The sequence below is a fragment of the Henckelia pumila genome, chromosome 2 (assembly GCF_033568475.1).
Source record: "Henckelia pumila isolate YLH828 chromosome 2, ASM3356847v2, whole genome shotgun sequence".
Lineage (NCBI taxonomy): Eukaryota > Viridiplantae > Streptophyta > Magnoliopsida > Lamiales > Gesneriaceae > Henckelia > Henckelia pumila.
In genome coordinates this window covers 12,399,090-12,418,037 of record NC_133121.1, presented here as the reverse complement: position 1 = coordinate 12,418,037, position 18,948 = coordinate 12,399,090, and the positions used below count along the sequence as shown (strand labels likewise).

Here is an 18,948-nt window from a genome sequence, read left to right as displayed (position 1 = left end):
ACAATCATAATCAAACGTGAATTTTTAGAAATGACATTTAATGGACCAAATATATGCGAACCTTTTTGGGGTGAGACTATGCTACACCTAGTGGAGCTAAGCCCTTGGATCAAAGGAGGACCCACATGATAACATGTGAGTCCCACATGTTTTATGTGGGCCCTATTGATCCAAGGTCTCACCCATTATTAGGACATGACAGTTGAGAAAAAAAATGTGGTCATCTATTCTTTTAAAGGAGTAGGTTTTTGTCAGACAGTCTCATAGAAAATAGATAATACAAAAAAAATAGATATAATTGAATTAATATATATATATATAAATATATATCTATTCTATCTATTATATTAAGTGTGTGGTCACACCATATTGGTACTTTGGTGTGATTTTTTGTTTTTTTTAAAAAAAATTATAAATTTTAATTTTTTCCACAATTATTTAATAAAAAAACAAATTCTACAAACACGCAATGTGTATTTAAAAATTGATTATACAAGCATGCAACTCGTGCAATTCGATACTAGTTTTTATAAGTAGTATACAAAATGTCATAATGTTCCTCTCTATAATTCAGATGACGATTTTCAAAAATCAATTTAAATCGGACATTAATGGGTCAAAGCATTAATAACGACATCAACTTCCTAATATATACGTGAATAACGTGGCTGATGAGCCAAGATGATAGCAAGAATCACAATAAATGACAATATTAAATATAATATTGAATATGCGTTTGCTAATTAATACCAAATCACAAGAATAATGACATTATTCATGAGAAAAATAGCAACAATATATTAATATTTATTTTGTCCTTATAAATAAACATGTATACTATAGATTAGAAAATTGTATTTATGTCACTCCGCTGCTGATACAAACTGTGCATATATCTATTTCAAGAGTGGCCGATTCGATCCATTTGATAGCGAGACACAAAATTCTTGAAAGGTCGTTTTACAAATTTAATTTCATGTGACAAATATTATATTCGATTTAATATTTTATATTAAAATATTATTTTTCAATCGATATATATATATAAAGATCGGTTCTAATCTATAACTATTTATTAAGTTTAAGCATTATATAAAAACTGAATGGTGCATTGGTCTGATTCTTTTTAATCCAAAAATGCACTTCCACTCACTAATGTTTTTTCTATCATTTCCAATTTACACTCTTTTTATTTTATTTAATCCCATTTTTCAATTCACTTCATTTCCTTCCAAAAAATTATGTTAAGAAGGCTGCTTTCATACCTATACATAAATATTCATGTATCAAACCGCATACATCGGCTATACTCAATTACTTGTATTTGACAATTGATACAGTGTTTGGTATATTTAATTGGTGGCGTGGATCTCACGTGGAAGTCGCTTCAGATTTCCCTCCCATTTTTGTTCGGTTTTCTTAGTGCCCTGTTTGGCCCCATTCTCTGCATATAATAATATTCAGCCATCGAGCCACCATTTCCAATAAAGCAGCCCTCTCCACCAATTCTCGTCAACCATGGCGGCAGACGACTCTCTCTCCACTCCCTTCCTCGCCGCCCGGCCGTCCGATCATCATCCCCACGTCGTGCTCGACGTGAACGGGTGCGATGGATCAGCAGGGACCCAATCCGTGTGTCAAAACCCGTTTGAATTAATCGGAGCCCATGAAGGATTCGAGGTGCCCGGATCCAGCACCGTCGACCCTTTTCGGAACGGCACTCCTGGAGTGGAGGGCGTGTACGAATGGTTGAAGATTGTGATCTGCCTGCCTGTTGCGGCCGTGAGGCTTGTGCTGTTTGGTTTTTGTTTGATGGTGGGGTATGTGGCTACTGTTTTGGCGCTGCATGGCTGGAAGGATAAGCAGAATCCTCTTCCGAGGTGGCGGTGCCGGGTTATGTGGGTCACCCGTTTGTGTGCCCGTGCGATCCTTTTCACGTTTGGGTATGCGTTTTCTCATTGATCTTTTACTCTATCTTTTAATTTTTCTTTTATTTGATGAATTTGTGACTGCTGTATTTTTGGAATTTTATTTTAGCGTTTCTTGTTTGCTTCTTTCTTCTCGACTTCTTGAAATGAAGCACTTTTCTTATTGTTGAGAGAGCTATAATCTACGGTGAATGGAAACAGATACATTGTACACGAATTGTGTACGTCGTACGTGTATACGGGTGTCAAGCAATTTACAACATATTAGCGTAATATAATTCATCAGTTGAGAGGAAATGATACGATCCAAATTGTTGAAAGTAAAAATTGTGAGAACGTATAGCTTATTACTCTTCGGGCTAGTGGGTACGACAAGAACCGACGAAGATATGAGGCGAAGACTGGAGGAGGGAGCTGAGTTCCAAGAGCATTTTAGTGGATAGGAGAAGCCGAGAAGGGACTTGAATGGGGAAATGAATTTTCGTTATTATTCTGTGTATTCTTAAATTTGGTACTGAGCATCTATTACATGTTCTCAGTGACTGACAAAACTAATGAAGTGACTAAAGCTCTTACAACTGCTAATGGATCAAACTGGTTAAAAATACGTAAAATATTTAATTTTTTGACGATCATATCATTCCCTCCCCATTTGGAACCACCTAGTCCTCCAGGTAGCGCATGTGGTAGAGGGGTCAAGACTCAAGAGTGTTGAAACACTCCCAATTTATGGTCTCCGGTGGATTCCCGGCCAACAAGTCAAGCTCTTCAATAAGTAAAGCATGTCCCTCTCATAACATATAAGTGAAGAAACTAAATGGGGTCAGACATAATTTCGATCTTATTATGTAGCATTACAGGCTTCTACTCACACATTAATTGAATCCACATGGCTGCTGTAGCATACGAAACTCCTTGGAGGAGTTTCATAGTGGTCTTGGTGAACTCGAGAGTTGCGAGGGGAAATGATGACCAAACCAAGTTTCTCAGCTGGAGAAAGGCTAGGATACATGCAACCATCCTCGTCATCTCTGCCTCTGTTTTTGTATCACACTGTATTTGCCAAGTATTCACATAAATCGCAGTTCTCTGTTCTTGAATGTGCATTGGGGTGCCACGCAAACTTATAGCATTTGGAATGCCCACTGACAGCTGCTATTCAGAAGTTGCTGGAGGTATAACAAGTGAATTACACCCATGGGATATGACAGTGTTAGAGGCATGTTTAGCCACTGGATGTTGTGCTTCTACCGCATGAAATGTGTTCACAGCTGAGCGTGGTGGAAGCAATGGAGTTCAGAAATCGATTGTCGAGTTATTTTCCTCCATATGAGACTCAATCTTGAGCTTGGGAAAAGTTTCTATCAAGGCGAGGTCGAGAGAATAGGAGTCTCCATTTATACTCAAATTCAATCTTGAAATGAAAATGCTAATCAATAATTGTTCCAAAATCAACCATAGCCTCGGTCAGGAAATCGTGGAACACTTTCTTCTGAAATATCATGTTACGTTCTCGTGCTTGAAGTTGTTTGACTTTTCTCATACCTTAGATTCAATAAACTATATTGTGCACTTGTGGCATGCATCGTGGACAAATTTGACTCAAATATGATGTTTTTTTGAACATTGAGTGATAACTGATATAAATAATTGAGCAAGTTGAACATGTTTTAGGTCGATTATTGTTTTTCAAAGTTGGTATTGGAATTAGTATGTTACCAATCTATGTATAATGTATAATGTAATATAGAAATGCATCAGTACTTCAGTCTACTTTGAATTATTATATTAGATATTTTTTAACAAACCAAGACTCCATGTGAGGTCGTAAAAGTTCCTTTTTTCTTTTTCGCTTTGTTTTAGTCTTCTTTGAGTGGTTATCATATATATTTAACTTTTATGTAAGTAATGTTAAAAGCCAAAGAAAATTTGAATTGCCGGATGTTGGCAATAACAAGTATATACAAGAAATTGAATAAATATATATCCATACATATATAAAATATAAATATAAATATAAATATAAATATACATATACATATATTTATAGATACATATACATATACATACACACACACGCACACACACGTATACACAGATATATAGATATATAAAACATTACGTATGATTAGGAAATTTTTTTTGATGAAAACCCATTTTCTAAGTTTTATTAATCTTTTAATCAACGAACCCATTATACCCTACTATATATATTTAAACTAGAAGTCAAAGTAACAGAAACCAAATGAAAATATAAGTGTTACATCTGAATTTTTTAAATGCTCTCAGCGTGACACTTTGAGATAAGATCATAAGAAGTTAGTTTGTTCGACCAAATATTAGTAACTTGTCAAAAAGATTCCTAGGTTGCTGTGTGTTTTATTTGTTTGATTTTTTTGTCAAGTATGTGTTTGATTAGCAGATGATCAAAAGTTGAGCATTTATGAAAGAAGCTCTTATCTGACTAGCATGATTATCAACTGTGGATGATCCTATAACAGAATAAAAATTATCACTTCAGGATTATAGGACTATAATTCATAATTGTTTATCTAGATTTCCTTAAGGTGTTGACGTGTTGTTATTTTTCTTTTTTGGCATATTAGTCCTATTTTGAGTGGGAAAACTCATTACCATCACTTTGGATTGTTATACTGCAGGTACCATTGGATAAAAAGACGAGGGAAGCCTGCATCGAGGGAGATTGCTCCTATTGTTGTATCAAATCATGTATCATATATTGAACCTATTTTCTTTTTCTTTGATTTGTTTCCGACGATAGTTTCCTCTGAATCGCATGATTCCATGCCTTTTGTTGGAACCATCATCAGGGCAATGCAGGTAATATAGATTCTTGCTATAATGTCTTTTCATTTTCAGTTTGTAATATCTGCAAGTCTTTTTAAAGAGTGGTGGTTAGGAGTAATTTCTCGTAGATTCATAGGAAACTTTTAACCGCTTGATTTGTACATTTGTTCTTATTGCTGTTGAACAACGAATCTCTCCAAAAGTTTAATCGAAAGATCTTGATTCCTTCTGTAGGTTATATATGTTGATAGATTTTCAAAATCATCCCGGAAGCATGCTGTAAATGAAATAAAGGTAGAAGGCATCTGCGTGCAATTTTTTTTATATGTTTGAACCAAATGTAGGATGCCAAATAAGGACTGAATGTCTGTGTTTTTTATTATTTCAAGTCCCAAGTTTGGAGTAGAATTTAAATTTATAAATTTTATTCAAGAATCTGAATACAGAGAAAGGCTTCTTCCAATCGATTTCCTCGAGTGCTTTTATTTCCCGAGGGAACAACAAGCAACGGCAGAGTTCTTATGTCCTTTCAACTTGGTGCATTCATCCCTGGTCGTCCCGTTCAGCCAGTCATTGTCCGTTATCCCCACATACACTTTGACCAATCATGGTATTGCCCTCTGATTTTTTTCACCGACGTTCTGTCAACATGTATTTCCTTATAATCTCAGATGGCTGTTATCTCGTTCAGGGGGAATATACCACTTGGAAAATTGATGTTCAGAATGTTTACACAGTTTCACAATTTCATGGAGGTATGCATTAATCTCTCATTGTCTCTGGAGATAAGAAAGGAGAAGGAATTTAATAACTTACTGTTATGATTGATTCTGCTATAACCTAAATGAAGAACCCTTTAACTTGTTGCGGTCAGGTTCAGATTTTGTATTACTTGTCTTGCTTTGGAGATGATTCTTTGGGCACTCAGCTAGCATTGTCATTTTGAGGCTCTCTTAAACTTGACATTTTTTGTGTTGACGGTTTAGCATGGTCATATCATTCTTATGTTGCACAGGTTGAATATCTTCCTGTTGTGACACCCAACGAAAATCGGAAGGAAAATGCCATCTGTTTTGCTCAGAGAGTGAGTCTTGTCTTACTGGTTGACATGGATTTGATTCTCTGTTATATGTTCTGATCCCTTTCAACTCGTGCTCATGTAATTTTCGGTGTTAACATCACAATTCTAAGTATGATATGCATTCTCAGCAAGCCATAAATGTCATGTTTCCTTTGAATGAATTTCGACATCTGAAATTCGTGTTTGTGGAGTTTATTTATGGTTTGGGCTATGGTTTACTGGGAATAATAATTTGATATAGAAATTTTTGAACTCTCATTAGCTGAGTAGAGAAATAAGCTAGCAGCCCTGTTTAGAAATGGCGTTTTGTGATTGTAATTTCTATTTTAATGTTACAAAGCAAACATTAGACTAGTAGACATGGGATCCTAGGACAAATTGTCAAATTCCCTTCGAAGTCATAAGCTGATCTTTAGATCCCTCTTGTTTGGCTTTTGAACATTGAGTCTAGTATATTGCAATGTTTTATTTTTTTTTCGACATTATTTTACTGAATAGTTATTTCCATTGATGAAATTGTTTATGCGATTCAATGCAGACAAGTCATGTCATTGCCAGTGCTCTCAATGTATCACAAACATCACATACTTATGGAGACTTCATGCTTTTTGCAAAGGCAGCTGAGTTCAAGCAGGTCAGTGATTAGCTTTTGTACCTGAGAATTCACTCAGTAATTAATGTTCACCAGTGTGTACATGCTTTAAACAATCAAAAGTGTGTCGCTGTCTTGAATTTATTCTTTTTGTTTGTTGATTTTGTTTTTTAGTACTTGGATAAGTTTGATGGAATAAATAGCGATATCTGGGCATCATATCGGTTCACAAGCTTATTTTGCATGCGAGATTAGTTTACATTGTTCTTCTGTTGATAATTATGCAGTTTGTACACCTTATGGAGTAGAGAACATCTGTCATAAGTACTACAACAATCAACTATTTTGCAAATTATACATTAAAACTTCTGTCACCATCATGTTACACTACCCTTTTTTTTTCTTAATCCTACATCTTAATTGGTGCTATTGTATACAATATTTCAGCTATAATAAGTCAAATTGTATATCAAGCAGGTTGCAGTGGTCAGTCGGGCTGAAAAGCCACTGGTAGCCTAGTATACTAAATTCATTCAAAGATACTATTTTTGTTGGGCACTTTTCCTAGAAAATGCCTCTCTCATCAAAATTTTTCTTTCTTATTTCCATTTTACTTGGTTACTTTTGTGCTCTATAATAGCACAAATAATTGTCAAACGAAGATTATTACTTGAGGAACATAATAATATGTTCATATGCTTATCAAAATGTTGGATTATTTGCTGATACAATGTCAAAATTTTGGCAGGAAAATCCCTCAGATTATATGGTAGAAATGGCTTGGGTGCAATCAGTAAGTTGGATTGAATTCATATACTTTGAAAAGTTATTTAAACTACTTTGAAGCTATCCACTGAGGTCAATATGCTTTGACATTTTCGTTGCCCAACTTAAAATGCTTCTGGTATACGGTCCCGTTTTACCATGGGTACTTTAAAAGATTAATATTTTCAACCCATAATCTAACTTAATGTTTGTTATAGCGAAATTTGGGTGCGAATAATCATGGGAGTCATTACTTCAATTTTATGTTCCTGAATTTTGATACTCATTTTCAACTTTCCACGAGATGGGCCAATTCTGGTGCTTTAAGGGCCCAGCATTTATGGAAATCACCTTGATTGACTAGGGTCTTAACTCTTACCTTTGCATATGATACTTGTCTGATGATACTCTTTTAATGCAATTATGCTCACTATGTGCGTGAGTTTGATGTGCAGGGTGGAATAAGTGTGTGGGCATACATAAATATTGCTTTAGTACCATGTTTTATCTACTGTTTTGGGTCCATGGCTCGTTAAGCACATGCTCAGTGAAAAACCTGTGGCAATTGTATATCACATGAGGTCATCCTCAATGTATTTTAAGCCTGAATTCCCGGAAGAAAAAATATTGCTGCACTTGCAGTTGAATAGAATTAAGTTTCAATGCATCTTTTTAGCTGTCGTAGATAGAAGTTCTCCTTTTAGGCATGTGGGTAGATTTTATTTGAGTGTACAACTATCATTTTAATCCTATAAGCATTGTAGTTGGGCGCTGATATTATTATGGAAAAGAATTTCTCACGACTAAAATGCCAAAATCATCAGAATGCTATACTTATGTTCTATTGGATTTTTTTTTTTCGTAAAATGAATTGGAACTTCTTCTGGATGTTGCATCTTTCCTTGTTTGTATCAATTAACTGCTGCGAGTAATATTCATAATTGCCATTGGTTTCTTCAGTCTTTGCATCTAAGGGTTTTGGAGGCTGTGGAATTTTTGGAGATATATCTTTCAATGAACCCAAATGCCAGGTATTTTGGAAATCATTTGAGTTTTCCAAATGTATTATATGTGCTTTAAGTACATTGTATAGGCTTACTGCTTGTTCTATTTTACTTAAAACATATTTAAAAATTAAAGTTACTGTATAACTGTATGAAGTCAATTTGTGGTCCTTGGATAACTTCTAGACGCTAGAGCAATTAACATCTCAAAATCAGACCATTAAAACAATTCTGATTGCCTCCATTCCTTTTCATTTGGGTGACTTTTTCATCTCGGTTAATAAATGGTACTAGTTTTAGCGTGAATGTGCAATTAGTGCGAGGTTTTCTAGCCTTGCTTCAAGGCTAACCATGAGAGTTGGGGAGTGTAATGTACAATAACAAATTGAAAATTATTCCATCAGTTTAATTGGTAGACACCATAGTGAATGGTGAATAGAAAATGTGTCACTGTTCAGTACAATTCGCCTATGTTCTGCAGTTCTTTTTCTCCGCTACTTAGGATTCTCACATTGTGATTGCTGGGTCAAGGGTTACAAGTTTCCATTCACTAGTTGATAAACATAGAGAATTTAAATGGGGATTTTTTTATCAAGTTCTTGCATTGCATTTATTTATATATTTTGAAGATCTAATTTGTAAATGCGAAGAATGGTTCTGATAGAGTTTCGTACTCTTTCCAGTGGATATGTTGAGTTCCACAACTTCATCAAGGTTTTAAGACTGAAAACTTCCATGCTGTCTGAAAAGGTTAGCTGGCAACCAACTCTTTTTAGCTTTTCATTGGCTTGTATAGTTTTTGCTCTTGTGTGTATGGCTGAAGAGTGTATGTCATGATACTTTTGAGAATAAGGGTGATAAATAACAGTAATTCCCCAATCAAGGTTTATAGAAAGTTAGCATTGACCTCACCTCTGTTGAAATTTTCTCATCATTCCTCAGTTTTCTGCATATATTTACTGAAAACATGCTTTTCTTCCTGTATGCACTGTCCGTTAGTCCAAATTTTATCTTTAATATGTCTGGAGGTAATCTTATACAGTCAGTAATCAATTACTACTTATTTTGTTACATACATAAGAACAGCCTGTTGGTGTCTACATTGAAGTATCAAACAGAGAAAGGAATTAGGTGCTAGACTTTGTCTTTATAGGTTCTATACTTCTTGGCTGGCCTCGGCTTTAGTCTTCATAATGGAATCTAATTTGGGTTGTAGTTTTTTGTTATTTACTTGATGCTTATGTTTTATTCTTGATTTCACAGATTTTTGGGTTTATCGACACACAAAAAATTGGTAAAATAACATTCAAACAGGTAAGCTAATACTTTTGTATTCATACTAGTGTGCATGTGTGAATCATGCATAAGCAGAAATACTGCAAACATAATGATCTATGCCTACCAAGGATCTTCACTATTAGCAGCACTTGTTATGTCAGTTTCTGCTTGGATCTGCCCATGTCTTGAAGCAGCCACTATTTCGGAATGCCTGTGAACTAGCATTTAGTGAATGTGTCGCAGATGGAAAGAATCACATTTCAAAACCGAAGGTATGTTTTCATCAATTAGTTGTGTTAGTTACTGGTTATTTCCTTATTTGTTAGGCTTCTATGTTTAGCATCATGATCTTTGAGTTGTCTCATGACAGTTACATGATGCAATCTCTGTCGGTGTTCCGAATTTGCACCTTGATGAGGTGAGTTTGTGAAGTAACTGGACTTTCTCTGTCAATGACACTTGATTGTTCTTAATGGGAGTCAGATCATGAAAATTGATGCTAATCTTCTCAACAATCTGCTATTAAGAATGGTCACTTTTTGGGCTTTGCAGATTGAGGGGCTATTTAGTTTGTTCGATGTTGATAGTGATGGAAAAATCAGCAAAAACGATTTTGTGACGTGTTTAAGGAGACATCCATTGCTGATAGGCCTTTTCACACCTCTGCTACTGCATATAGGTTCGTCTATATTGGATCCTACTTTAATAGAGGTGTTGTAGCTAGTGACGGATGTATGGCATGCAAATGATAGCGATTTTTTGTGTTGATTTGTGCTGGATTAGGAGCTTTAAGTCATGAGTGTCGTTTCTTATGTGTGCATCCAAGTTTTAGCTCTGAAAATGTTGTGCTTGGTGTCGTGTGGTTGGCTTCAATTTGCCATGTAAATGTATTCAAACTTTTTGCCTTGTGTTGTTTTTGGGTTAGCATGATGCGTGCCCTCAATTTGTTATGATAACTTACTATTCTTACAAGATCAGATTTTAATGCATCAAAATATAGAGTTTGAAGTATTTTATGGAAATGAATTACATAATTTGGAGATATTTAGGAAGTGTTTGCAATCACTAAAAAAAATGATTGTTAGCTTTTGTTTTTAAAAAAACTTTTTTTGTGTGTTTCTTAAATCTAAATTATGTGTTAGCTTATGCTTAACTTAATTGAAATCCAAAAGCTAGTCATGTGGTGATTATGATTTTCCAAAAGTGATTCTAATAAGAAGGTCATTGTTAAAATCAATATTTCACGTATGTTTCCAAACACTATCAACTTTTGATTTTTCATAACTTTTTTATAATCTATAAATTAATCACTTCTACAAAAGCACAATCTAATGCAAACACTCCCTTAATCTAAATTTGTACATGTTCTAAAAGAATATAGTATGATTTATTGGGTTGAATTCAATCGAATTAACAATGCCAATATAAAGAGTGGCCGACAGGTAGGATTCCACGTCATCCCTTTGGATCACCTTGAGGCTTGAAGTGAGGCAATACATATATATGTATACAATAGATTCTTCATTTTCTTTTTCATTTTTTTTAAACAATAAATTTGATAAAGATAAGAAGCCAAAATTAGGCAATCTACTCCACTTTTTTCATTTTGACATATTGTGTACGAGCCACTTGAGGGAAATATTCACGCTTTTACACAATTCACCATATTTAAGTATGCACTTATTGATTCCATTATTGTTACTAACTAAAGAAGGAAACATAACTTTTTTCCAATCTACATCGACTTTAATTTGGTAACCATGTTCAAAATAATAATAACAAATTTCTAAACTTTCTGTTACGTGTCAACATAAACGCCTTTGAATCAAAATATCGAATCCTTTTTCATTTAAAAAAAATAGTAATTATTCACATTAATATGAATGGATCACTTTTAAAGTAGTCAAAAACCTAGCTAATGTAGTATTCCACAAAAAAAAAAAAAAAAAAAGTTAATGTGATATAAACATCATCACTTTAGATTGATATAAACGGGAGTTTAACTAAAATATTTCAAATAACGTGTACATTCTTGTATCTTGTTTTAGGAGTTAATAAGTCATATTTTTTTTTAAAAAAAATGGTTTAAATATTTAAATAAAATAAGATAATGAAACTTAAAGCGGGTGATATTTTAGGTGTATTATCATTATTTTTACAACAAAATAATGATATGAGATACGCAGGGCCGGGTGCTATATATTTTTCTTTTATTTAAAATTTTAGATATGTCATGAGCTTCTAATTATTTGTTTAAAAAATATTAAACATTATCAATTTTTGTGTTGTTGCTCCTCCTTTTTTTGTGTACAAAAGAAAAGAACATTTTTTTCTTGGATACAAAGTTTTTTTTTGTTAAATTGCTTCATTCAGGTGAGTTATATTGCACAAATTATATCAATTACCATGCCGTTTTTTTATTGAATTTGTTTTTTCTTGTATGTTTGTGTATTACGGTTGGTGCATGCTTTAAATCTCATATCAACAATCAATCTTTGTTAATATTTAAATTTTTTTATTTGTTTTTTTAAATTCGCATTGTGAGTTATGACGGGGAAAAGAAAATTTGAATCTGAAATATTATTTAAATTTGAATCTTTGTGAGTTATGACGAGGATAGCTTATATAATATTATTAATCATACCGATTATGGTAGCTTCTGCTAAAAGAAGTTTTTTCAAGCTCAAGTTGATAAAGAACTACCTCCAATCAATTATGTCACATGATAGATTGAATGGTTTGACATATTGTCAATTGAAAAAAAGATGGTTGCTACTCTTGATTACGATGATTTAGTTGATAATTTTGTACAACAGAAAGCGCGAGGAGTTTGAGCATTTTGTTTAGATTTAGTTTATATATGTCTTTTTTGATATTTAATAATTTAACATGGTATATTGGTATATGAAATTAGATATATGTTGGTGATCATTATGTTTATTTTATTATCATTATATACGTAAATATTTTTATATTTTACAAAAAAAAAAATTATATTGACCTTAAGTTAGCCTAAAACCTCCAATTTTCTGGAGACGGCCCTAGAGATACGTGAATTGAGTTTTGGCGGAGTACTATATATATGTGAGATATTATAATAAAATTTTTGGAGATATTTTACTCTTTTAAAATATTAACATAAAATCTTAAAAACAAAGTTTGGATTACTCAATTAATTTTTCCTCAAATTTGGAAGAGTTACTTACAATTAGGCCTTAAGTTACACACCTCATCGTAGGAACTTTGGTGTCCAATCATCTATAAGTCATCGACATGATTACTCAACTTATCCAGAACCGTTTATAAGAAATCGGACAATTTTTTATTTATATTTAAAAAAACTCAGAAGTTCTCCACAAATCACCTTTAATTAGTAAACTGCTTCAAAGAGTTTATAAGTTGAACATATTAGTTGGATATCATCTTTTCTCTAGCTTTATCGTATGAAATCAGATCACCGATTGATCATGATTCATGATTATGACACAACTCCATTTAAAGTGGCAACTATGATTAGTTTATTTGTATTCCTCGCACTATCAATGAAGACGTGACTCACGTGATTATCTTAAATACGAGTCACTCATCGTTCAGATATTATTTTATAAAAAAGTCGACACATACCATCGACACAACTTCATTTATGTATATATATTCATAAAAAAAATTTCACATAAATCATAGTCACTATCTTTTAATGTTCATCGATAATTTTTTATTTTTTATTTAAGCATCGATAGATAGTGATTATGAGTTCTATCTGAGAAAAAAAATTATATGCATATATACATATATATCTTTCAAATGGGTCTAATTACACACACGTATATATTTGTGTCGATGCGTATTTAATAGATCTCCAACTCAAAGCGACAACCATCAAATTCATACGCATATCTGTGTGTGTAAATTGGACCCATTTGAAAGCTAATGCTTTGTGTCCTCTCCATGCCTTTAGTGATTGATTCGGAAATCATTATATAATTCCAATGTGTTTTCGAATCGTCATTGGTTGCTTTGTGTGTAGTACCACTGATGTTGACGCCTTCTTTGTCGGTTTTGTTTTTAATGAAATCAAGCAACAATTTACTAGCATTGATTATTTCTTTTAGAATGAATATAATTTGATATCCTAAAATCTATTTGAAGGAAATTATTGTTGTGAAAAAGTAAAAATTTATGGTAAAAAGTAAAAACTTCAAAATTCAAAATATATCAAACTCTATACTTCACAATATTTTTCTCTCAATTCAATTGTATTTTTCATCACAAATGAAGACCTATATATTTATAGATCCACATTTGAGATTAGTCCAAAAATAAATACATCATCATCTACATCATCACACACTAATTTTCCACATTTTACAACTCAATATTCAACATTCAACATTTAATATTCAACATAATATTAATAATAATAATATTTTTCAACACTCCCCCTTGTGATGATGATCGTGATATGATGACTGTCTTCATTACGTGTTTTATACTGCCTCGTTAAAAACCTTACTAGGAAAAACCCAGTGGGATAAAAACCATAGTAAGGGAAAAAGAGTGCAGCCACGTAAACTCCCCCTCATGTTAACATGAGTGATTCTTCACATATTCCGCAGATTGCGCATCCCAATGTTGTATATATGCTTTCTGAATATCATCGTGGGAAGTGCCTTTGTGAAGAGATCTGATGAGTTCTCACTTGATTGAATATAACAGATATCAATATCTTTATTCTTCTCAAGCTCTTGAGTGTAGGCAAAGAACTTTGGGGGTATATGTTTTGTTCTGTCACTTTTGATGTATCCTTCTTTCATTTGAGCAATACATGCAGCATTGTCTTCATACAACGTCACAGGCTTCTTATCTACTGATAATCCACAAGAAGTTTGGATATGTTGTGTCATTGATTTTAGCCAAACACATTCACGGCTTGCTTCATGTAGTGTAATAATCTCAGCGTGATTTGATGAAGTTGTTACGAGTGTTTGTTTCTGTGAACGCCAAGAAATTGCGGTGCCTCCACGAGTAAATACATATCCGGTTTGGGAACGTGCCTTATGTGGATCAGATAAATATCCAGCATCAGCATAACCAATGATACTTTGATTGGTGTCTTTTGAGTACAAAAGTCTCAAATCTGTTGTTCCTCGTAGATAACGAAATATATGTTTAATTCCGTTCCAGTGCCTCTTTGTTGGATATGAACTGAATCTTGCCAATAAATTTACAGCAAAAGATATATCAGGTCTAGTGCAATTTGCAAGATACATAAGGGCACCAATGGCACTTAGATATGATACTTTTGGACCAAGAATAACTTCATCATCTCCACATGGACGGAATGGATCCTTTTCTATGTTTAATGATCTTACAACCATTGGAGTACTTAATGGATTTGATTTATCCATATTAAAACGTTTAAGGATCTTTTCTGTATAATTTTCCTGGTGAACAAAAATTCCACATTCTTTTTGTTCGATTTGCAAACCCAGACAATACTTGGTTTTTCCAAGATCCTTCATTTCGAATTCTTCCTTCAAGTACATCATAACTTCTTGAATTTCTTTATTCGTTCCAATGATGTTTAAATCATCAACATAAACAACAATAATTACACATCCGGATGTTGTTTTTTTGATGAAAACACAAGGGCATATTAGATCATTTACATATCCCTTTTTCATCAAGTGCTCACTTAGCCGATTATACCACATTCGGCCGGATTGCTTTAACCCATATAATGATCTTTGCAATTTTACAGAATAAAATTCTCTGGGTTTTGAACTTTGTGCTTCAGGTATCTTAAATCCTTCAGAGATTTTTATGTATATATCACTATCAAGTGATCCGTATAAGTAAGCTGTAACAACATCCATAAGACACATTTTCAAATTTTCAGACACTGCCAAACTAATCAAATATCGAAACGTAATTGCATCCATAACAGGAGAATACGTTTCTTTATAATCAATTCCAGGCCTTTGAGAAAAACCTTGTGCAACAAGTCTAGCTTTATATCTGACTATTTCATTTTTCTCATTTCGCTTTCGAATAAAAACTCATTTGTATCCAACAGGTTTTACACCTTCAGGTGTGAGGACTATAGGTCCAAAAATATTGCGTTTATTCAGCGAATCCAATTCAACCTGGATGGCATCTTTCCATTTGACCCAATCTTGACGAGTTTTACATTCACCAAAAGATTTTGTTTCATGATCCGCATTTTCATTTACGATGTCACAAGCCACATTATAAGAAAATATCTCATCAATATCTTCTATGTCTTTTCGGTTCCATATTTCTCCAGTATTAATATAATTGATAGAGATTTCACGATTCTCGTCAGTTTGTGGTTCTGACAGAATATTTTCATCATCAGGTGATTCTTCTGGAACACCATTTTCTATTTTATGATCGTCGTGTTTCTCTATGCCTTTTCTTTTTCGAGGATTTTTATCCTTGAACCGACTGGTCTTCCACGCTTCAAGCGTTTTATGACATCATGAGTGTCTTCAATTTGTTTCTTTGGAATTTCAATTCGAGCAGGGGCATTTACAGCATGTATATATGATTTTGTTACCCCTTTTGTGTCTGCAAATGCATCTGGCATTTGATTTGCAATTTTTTGCATGTGCACAATTTGCTGTACATCTTTCTCACATTGTTTGGTCCTTGGATCCAAATGTAACAATGATGGTGCATACCATGTGATTTCTTTTTCGATGTGTTTCTTTCTCCCCCTAACACTGGGAAGATTTCTTCATTAAAATGACAATCAGCAAAGCGTGCTGTAAACACATCGCCTGTCTGAGGCTCAAGATATCGAATGATTGATGGACTATCATAACCGATATAAATACCAATTTTTCTTTGTGGACCCATTTTTGATCGTTGAGGTGGTGCAATAGGCACATACACCATACATCCAAAAATTCTCAGATGAGAGATATTTGGTTCTTTACCAAATGCAAGTTGCAATGGGGAGAATTTATGATATGCACTTGGTCTGATGCGAATTAATGCCGCAGCATGTAAAATTTCATGTCCCCATATAGAAATAGGGAGTTTTGTTTTCATAATCATTGGTCTAGCAATCAGTTGTAGACGTTTAATCAATTATTCAGCTAATCCATTTTGCGTATGAACATGAGCTACATGATGTTCAACAGTGATTCCCATTGACATACAATAATCATTGAAAGTCTGGGATGTAAATTCTCCAGCATTATCAAGTCTTATTTTCTTGATTGTATAATCGGGAAATTGATTTCGCAATTTTATTATTTGAGCCACCAATCTTGCAAATGCCACATTCCGAGTTGACAATAAGCATACATGTGACCATCTGCTAGAGGCATCAATCAATACCATAAAGTATCGAAATGGTCCACATGGTGGATGAATTGGCCCACAAATATCACCTTGAATACGTTCAAGAAATATGGGTGATTCAGTTTGGATTTTAGCTGGCGATGGTCTTATAATAAGTTTTCCAAGAAAACATGCTTTACATTGAAACTTATTATTCTGAAAGATCTTCTGGTCTTTCAATGGATGACCATGCGTATTTTCAATAATTCTTCGCATCATTATTGAACCAGGATGTCCCAATCGATCATGCCAATTTGTTAATATTGAAGAACTATTAACCACCATATTTGATTCGATTGGCCTTATATGTGTATAATCCAATCCAGTAGGAAGCATTGATAATTTTTCAACCACATATTTCTTTCCTGATTTATATGTGGTAAGACACATATATTTCTGATTTCCATCAGTTATCGTCTCAGTATCATATCCATGAGAGTATATGTCATTAAAACTCAACAAATTTCTTTTCGATTGTGGTGAATATAAAGCATCATTTATCAGAAATTTTGTACCATTAGGTAACAAAAAATGTGCTTTTTCACAACCTTCAATCAAGTCTACAGGACCTGATATGGTATTCAACATTGTTTTTGTTGGTTTTATTTCCAAGAAATATCTTTCATCTCGCAGAATAGTGTCTGTTGTACCACTATCTGGTATGCAAATTTTCATGATATTATTTTCATGTTTGCTCATAGCATTTTCCATATCAAACTTCACAAAAATAAAAAAAAATTAAGTACAATACAAATGCAAAATATAACATGCTTTATAATACAAGAATGCATGAAAAATACAAATTTGTTACAATGTAGTCCCACCAATATTTTAATCAATGTCTTCGAAATCATTCAAAAAATCTGCAGCATTGAAACTAGTTGAACCAATTAAACGGTCACTATCTTCAACAAAATTTGTCTCTTTTCCTTTTCCCTTTGTCGATTCTTTATAGAGCTTACATAGGTGCTCAGGGGTTCGACAAATATGTGACCAATGTCCTGGAGTGCCACATCTATAACAAACACTCTCAGATCTTTTTGAGTGATTTTCATTTTCACTCGTATTTTCATGCTGCCTTTTTGGTGGGTGATTCGTGACGTTCTTTTGAGATGAGTTATTGAAATAACTACCTCGATTATTTTCATATCCACGGTCATGACCACGACCGCGATAATTTTTACGTCCACGTCCACGTCCACGTCCACGCTCATTTTCTCGACCTCGTCCACGACCAAAATCTGGTCTATGCCTTTGATTTTGGTTTTTATTTTTCATTACGACATTTGCTTCAGGAAATGCCGTTGATCCAGTGGGCCGGGATTGATGATTTCTTACTAACAATTCGTTGTTCTTTTCCGCCACAAGAAGACTTGCGATTAGTTTGGAATATCTCGAAAATCCACGCACTCTATACTGTTGTTGTAGAGTTATATTCGATGCGTGAAAAGTGGAAAATGTTTTCTCAAGCATTTCCATATCTGTGACTTCAAGTCCACATAATTTCAATTGTGAGACTATTCGATACATCGCTGTATTATAATCACTGACATTTTTAAAGTTTTGGAATCTTAACATATTCCATTCATCACGGGCGGTCGGGAGTATAACTTCCCTTATATGCTCAAATCTTTCTTTCAGCCCTTTTCATAAAATCATTGGGCCTTTTTCTGTGAGATACTCACATTTCAATCCTTCATCAAGATGTCTACGTAAAAAAATCATAGACTTTGCCTTTTCTTGTGAGGATGATATATTATTTTCTTTTATGGTATCACTTAGATCCAATGACTCAAGATGCATTTTTACATCGAGAGTCCATGGCATGTAATTCTTTCCGGTGATATCGAGCGCAACGAATTCAATCTTTGTCAAGTTTGACATGGTGGTACTAAAAAAATAACAATGCATTTTATTAGTTAATTTTTATTAATATGACAATACAAAATAATGGAAAAATAAAAATTACAAGTGCGTATATAAATAGATAAAAAATCTGTGGTGGAAAATCGCCGGTGAATACAAAACTCGTGAGCATGATGATCATAGTCGTTATGAAAAATATCCTTATAAATGCCATCATCTCCATCTTCGAAAAATCGAGTAAAAATATTTTGAGAG

General features: G+C 33.6%; 1 protein-coding gene across 1 annotated transcript; it reads left to right on the top strand.

Annotated features, from left to right (window-relative positions):
* The first annotated feature begins 1,400 nt into the window (after positions 1 to 1,400).
* LOC140880980 (lysophospholipid acyltransferase LPEAT2-like) lies at positions 1,401 to 10,435 on the top strand. Its single transcript, XM_073285907.1, has 14 exons — positions 1,401 to 1,943; positions 4,589 to 4,769; positions 4,971 to 5,030; positions 5,183 to 5,346; positions 5,428 to 5,491; positions 5,752 to 5,820; positions 6,356 to 6,451; positions 7,158 to 7,202; positions 8,135 to 8,205; positions 8,862 to 8,928; positions 9,442 to 9,492; positions 9,618 to 9,728; positions 9,827 to 9,874; positions 10,009 to 10,435. The coding sequence occupies exons 1-14, from the start codon at positions 1,519 to 1,521 to the stop codon at positions 10,174 to 10,176; spliced, it is 1,620 nt and encodes a 539-aa protein (XP_073142008.1). The 5' UTR covers positions 1,401 to 1,518; the 3' UTR covers positions 10,177 to 10,435.
* Positions 10,436 to 18,948: the final 8,513 nt, after the last annotated feature.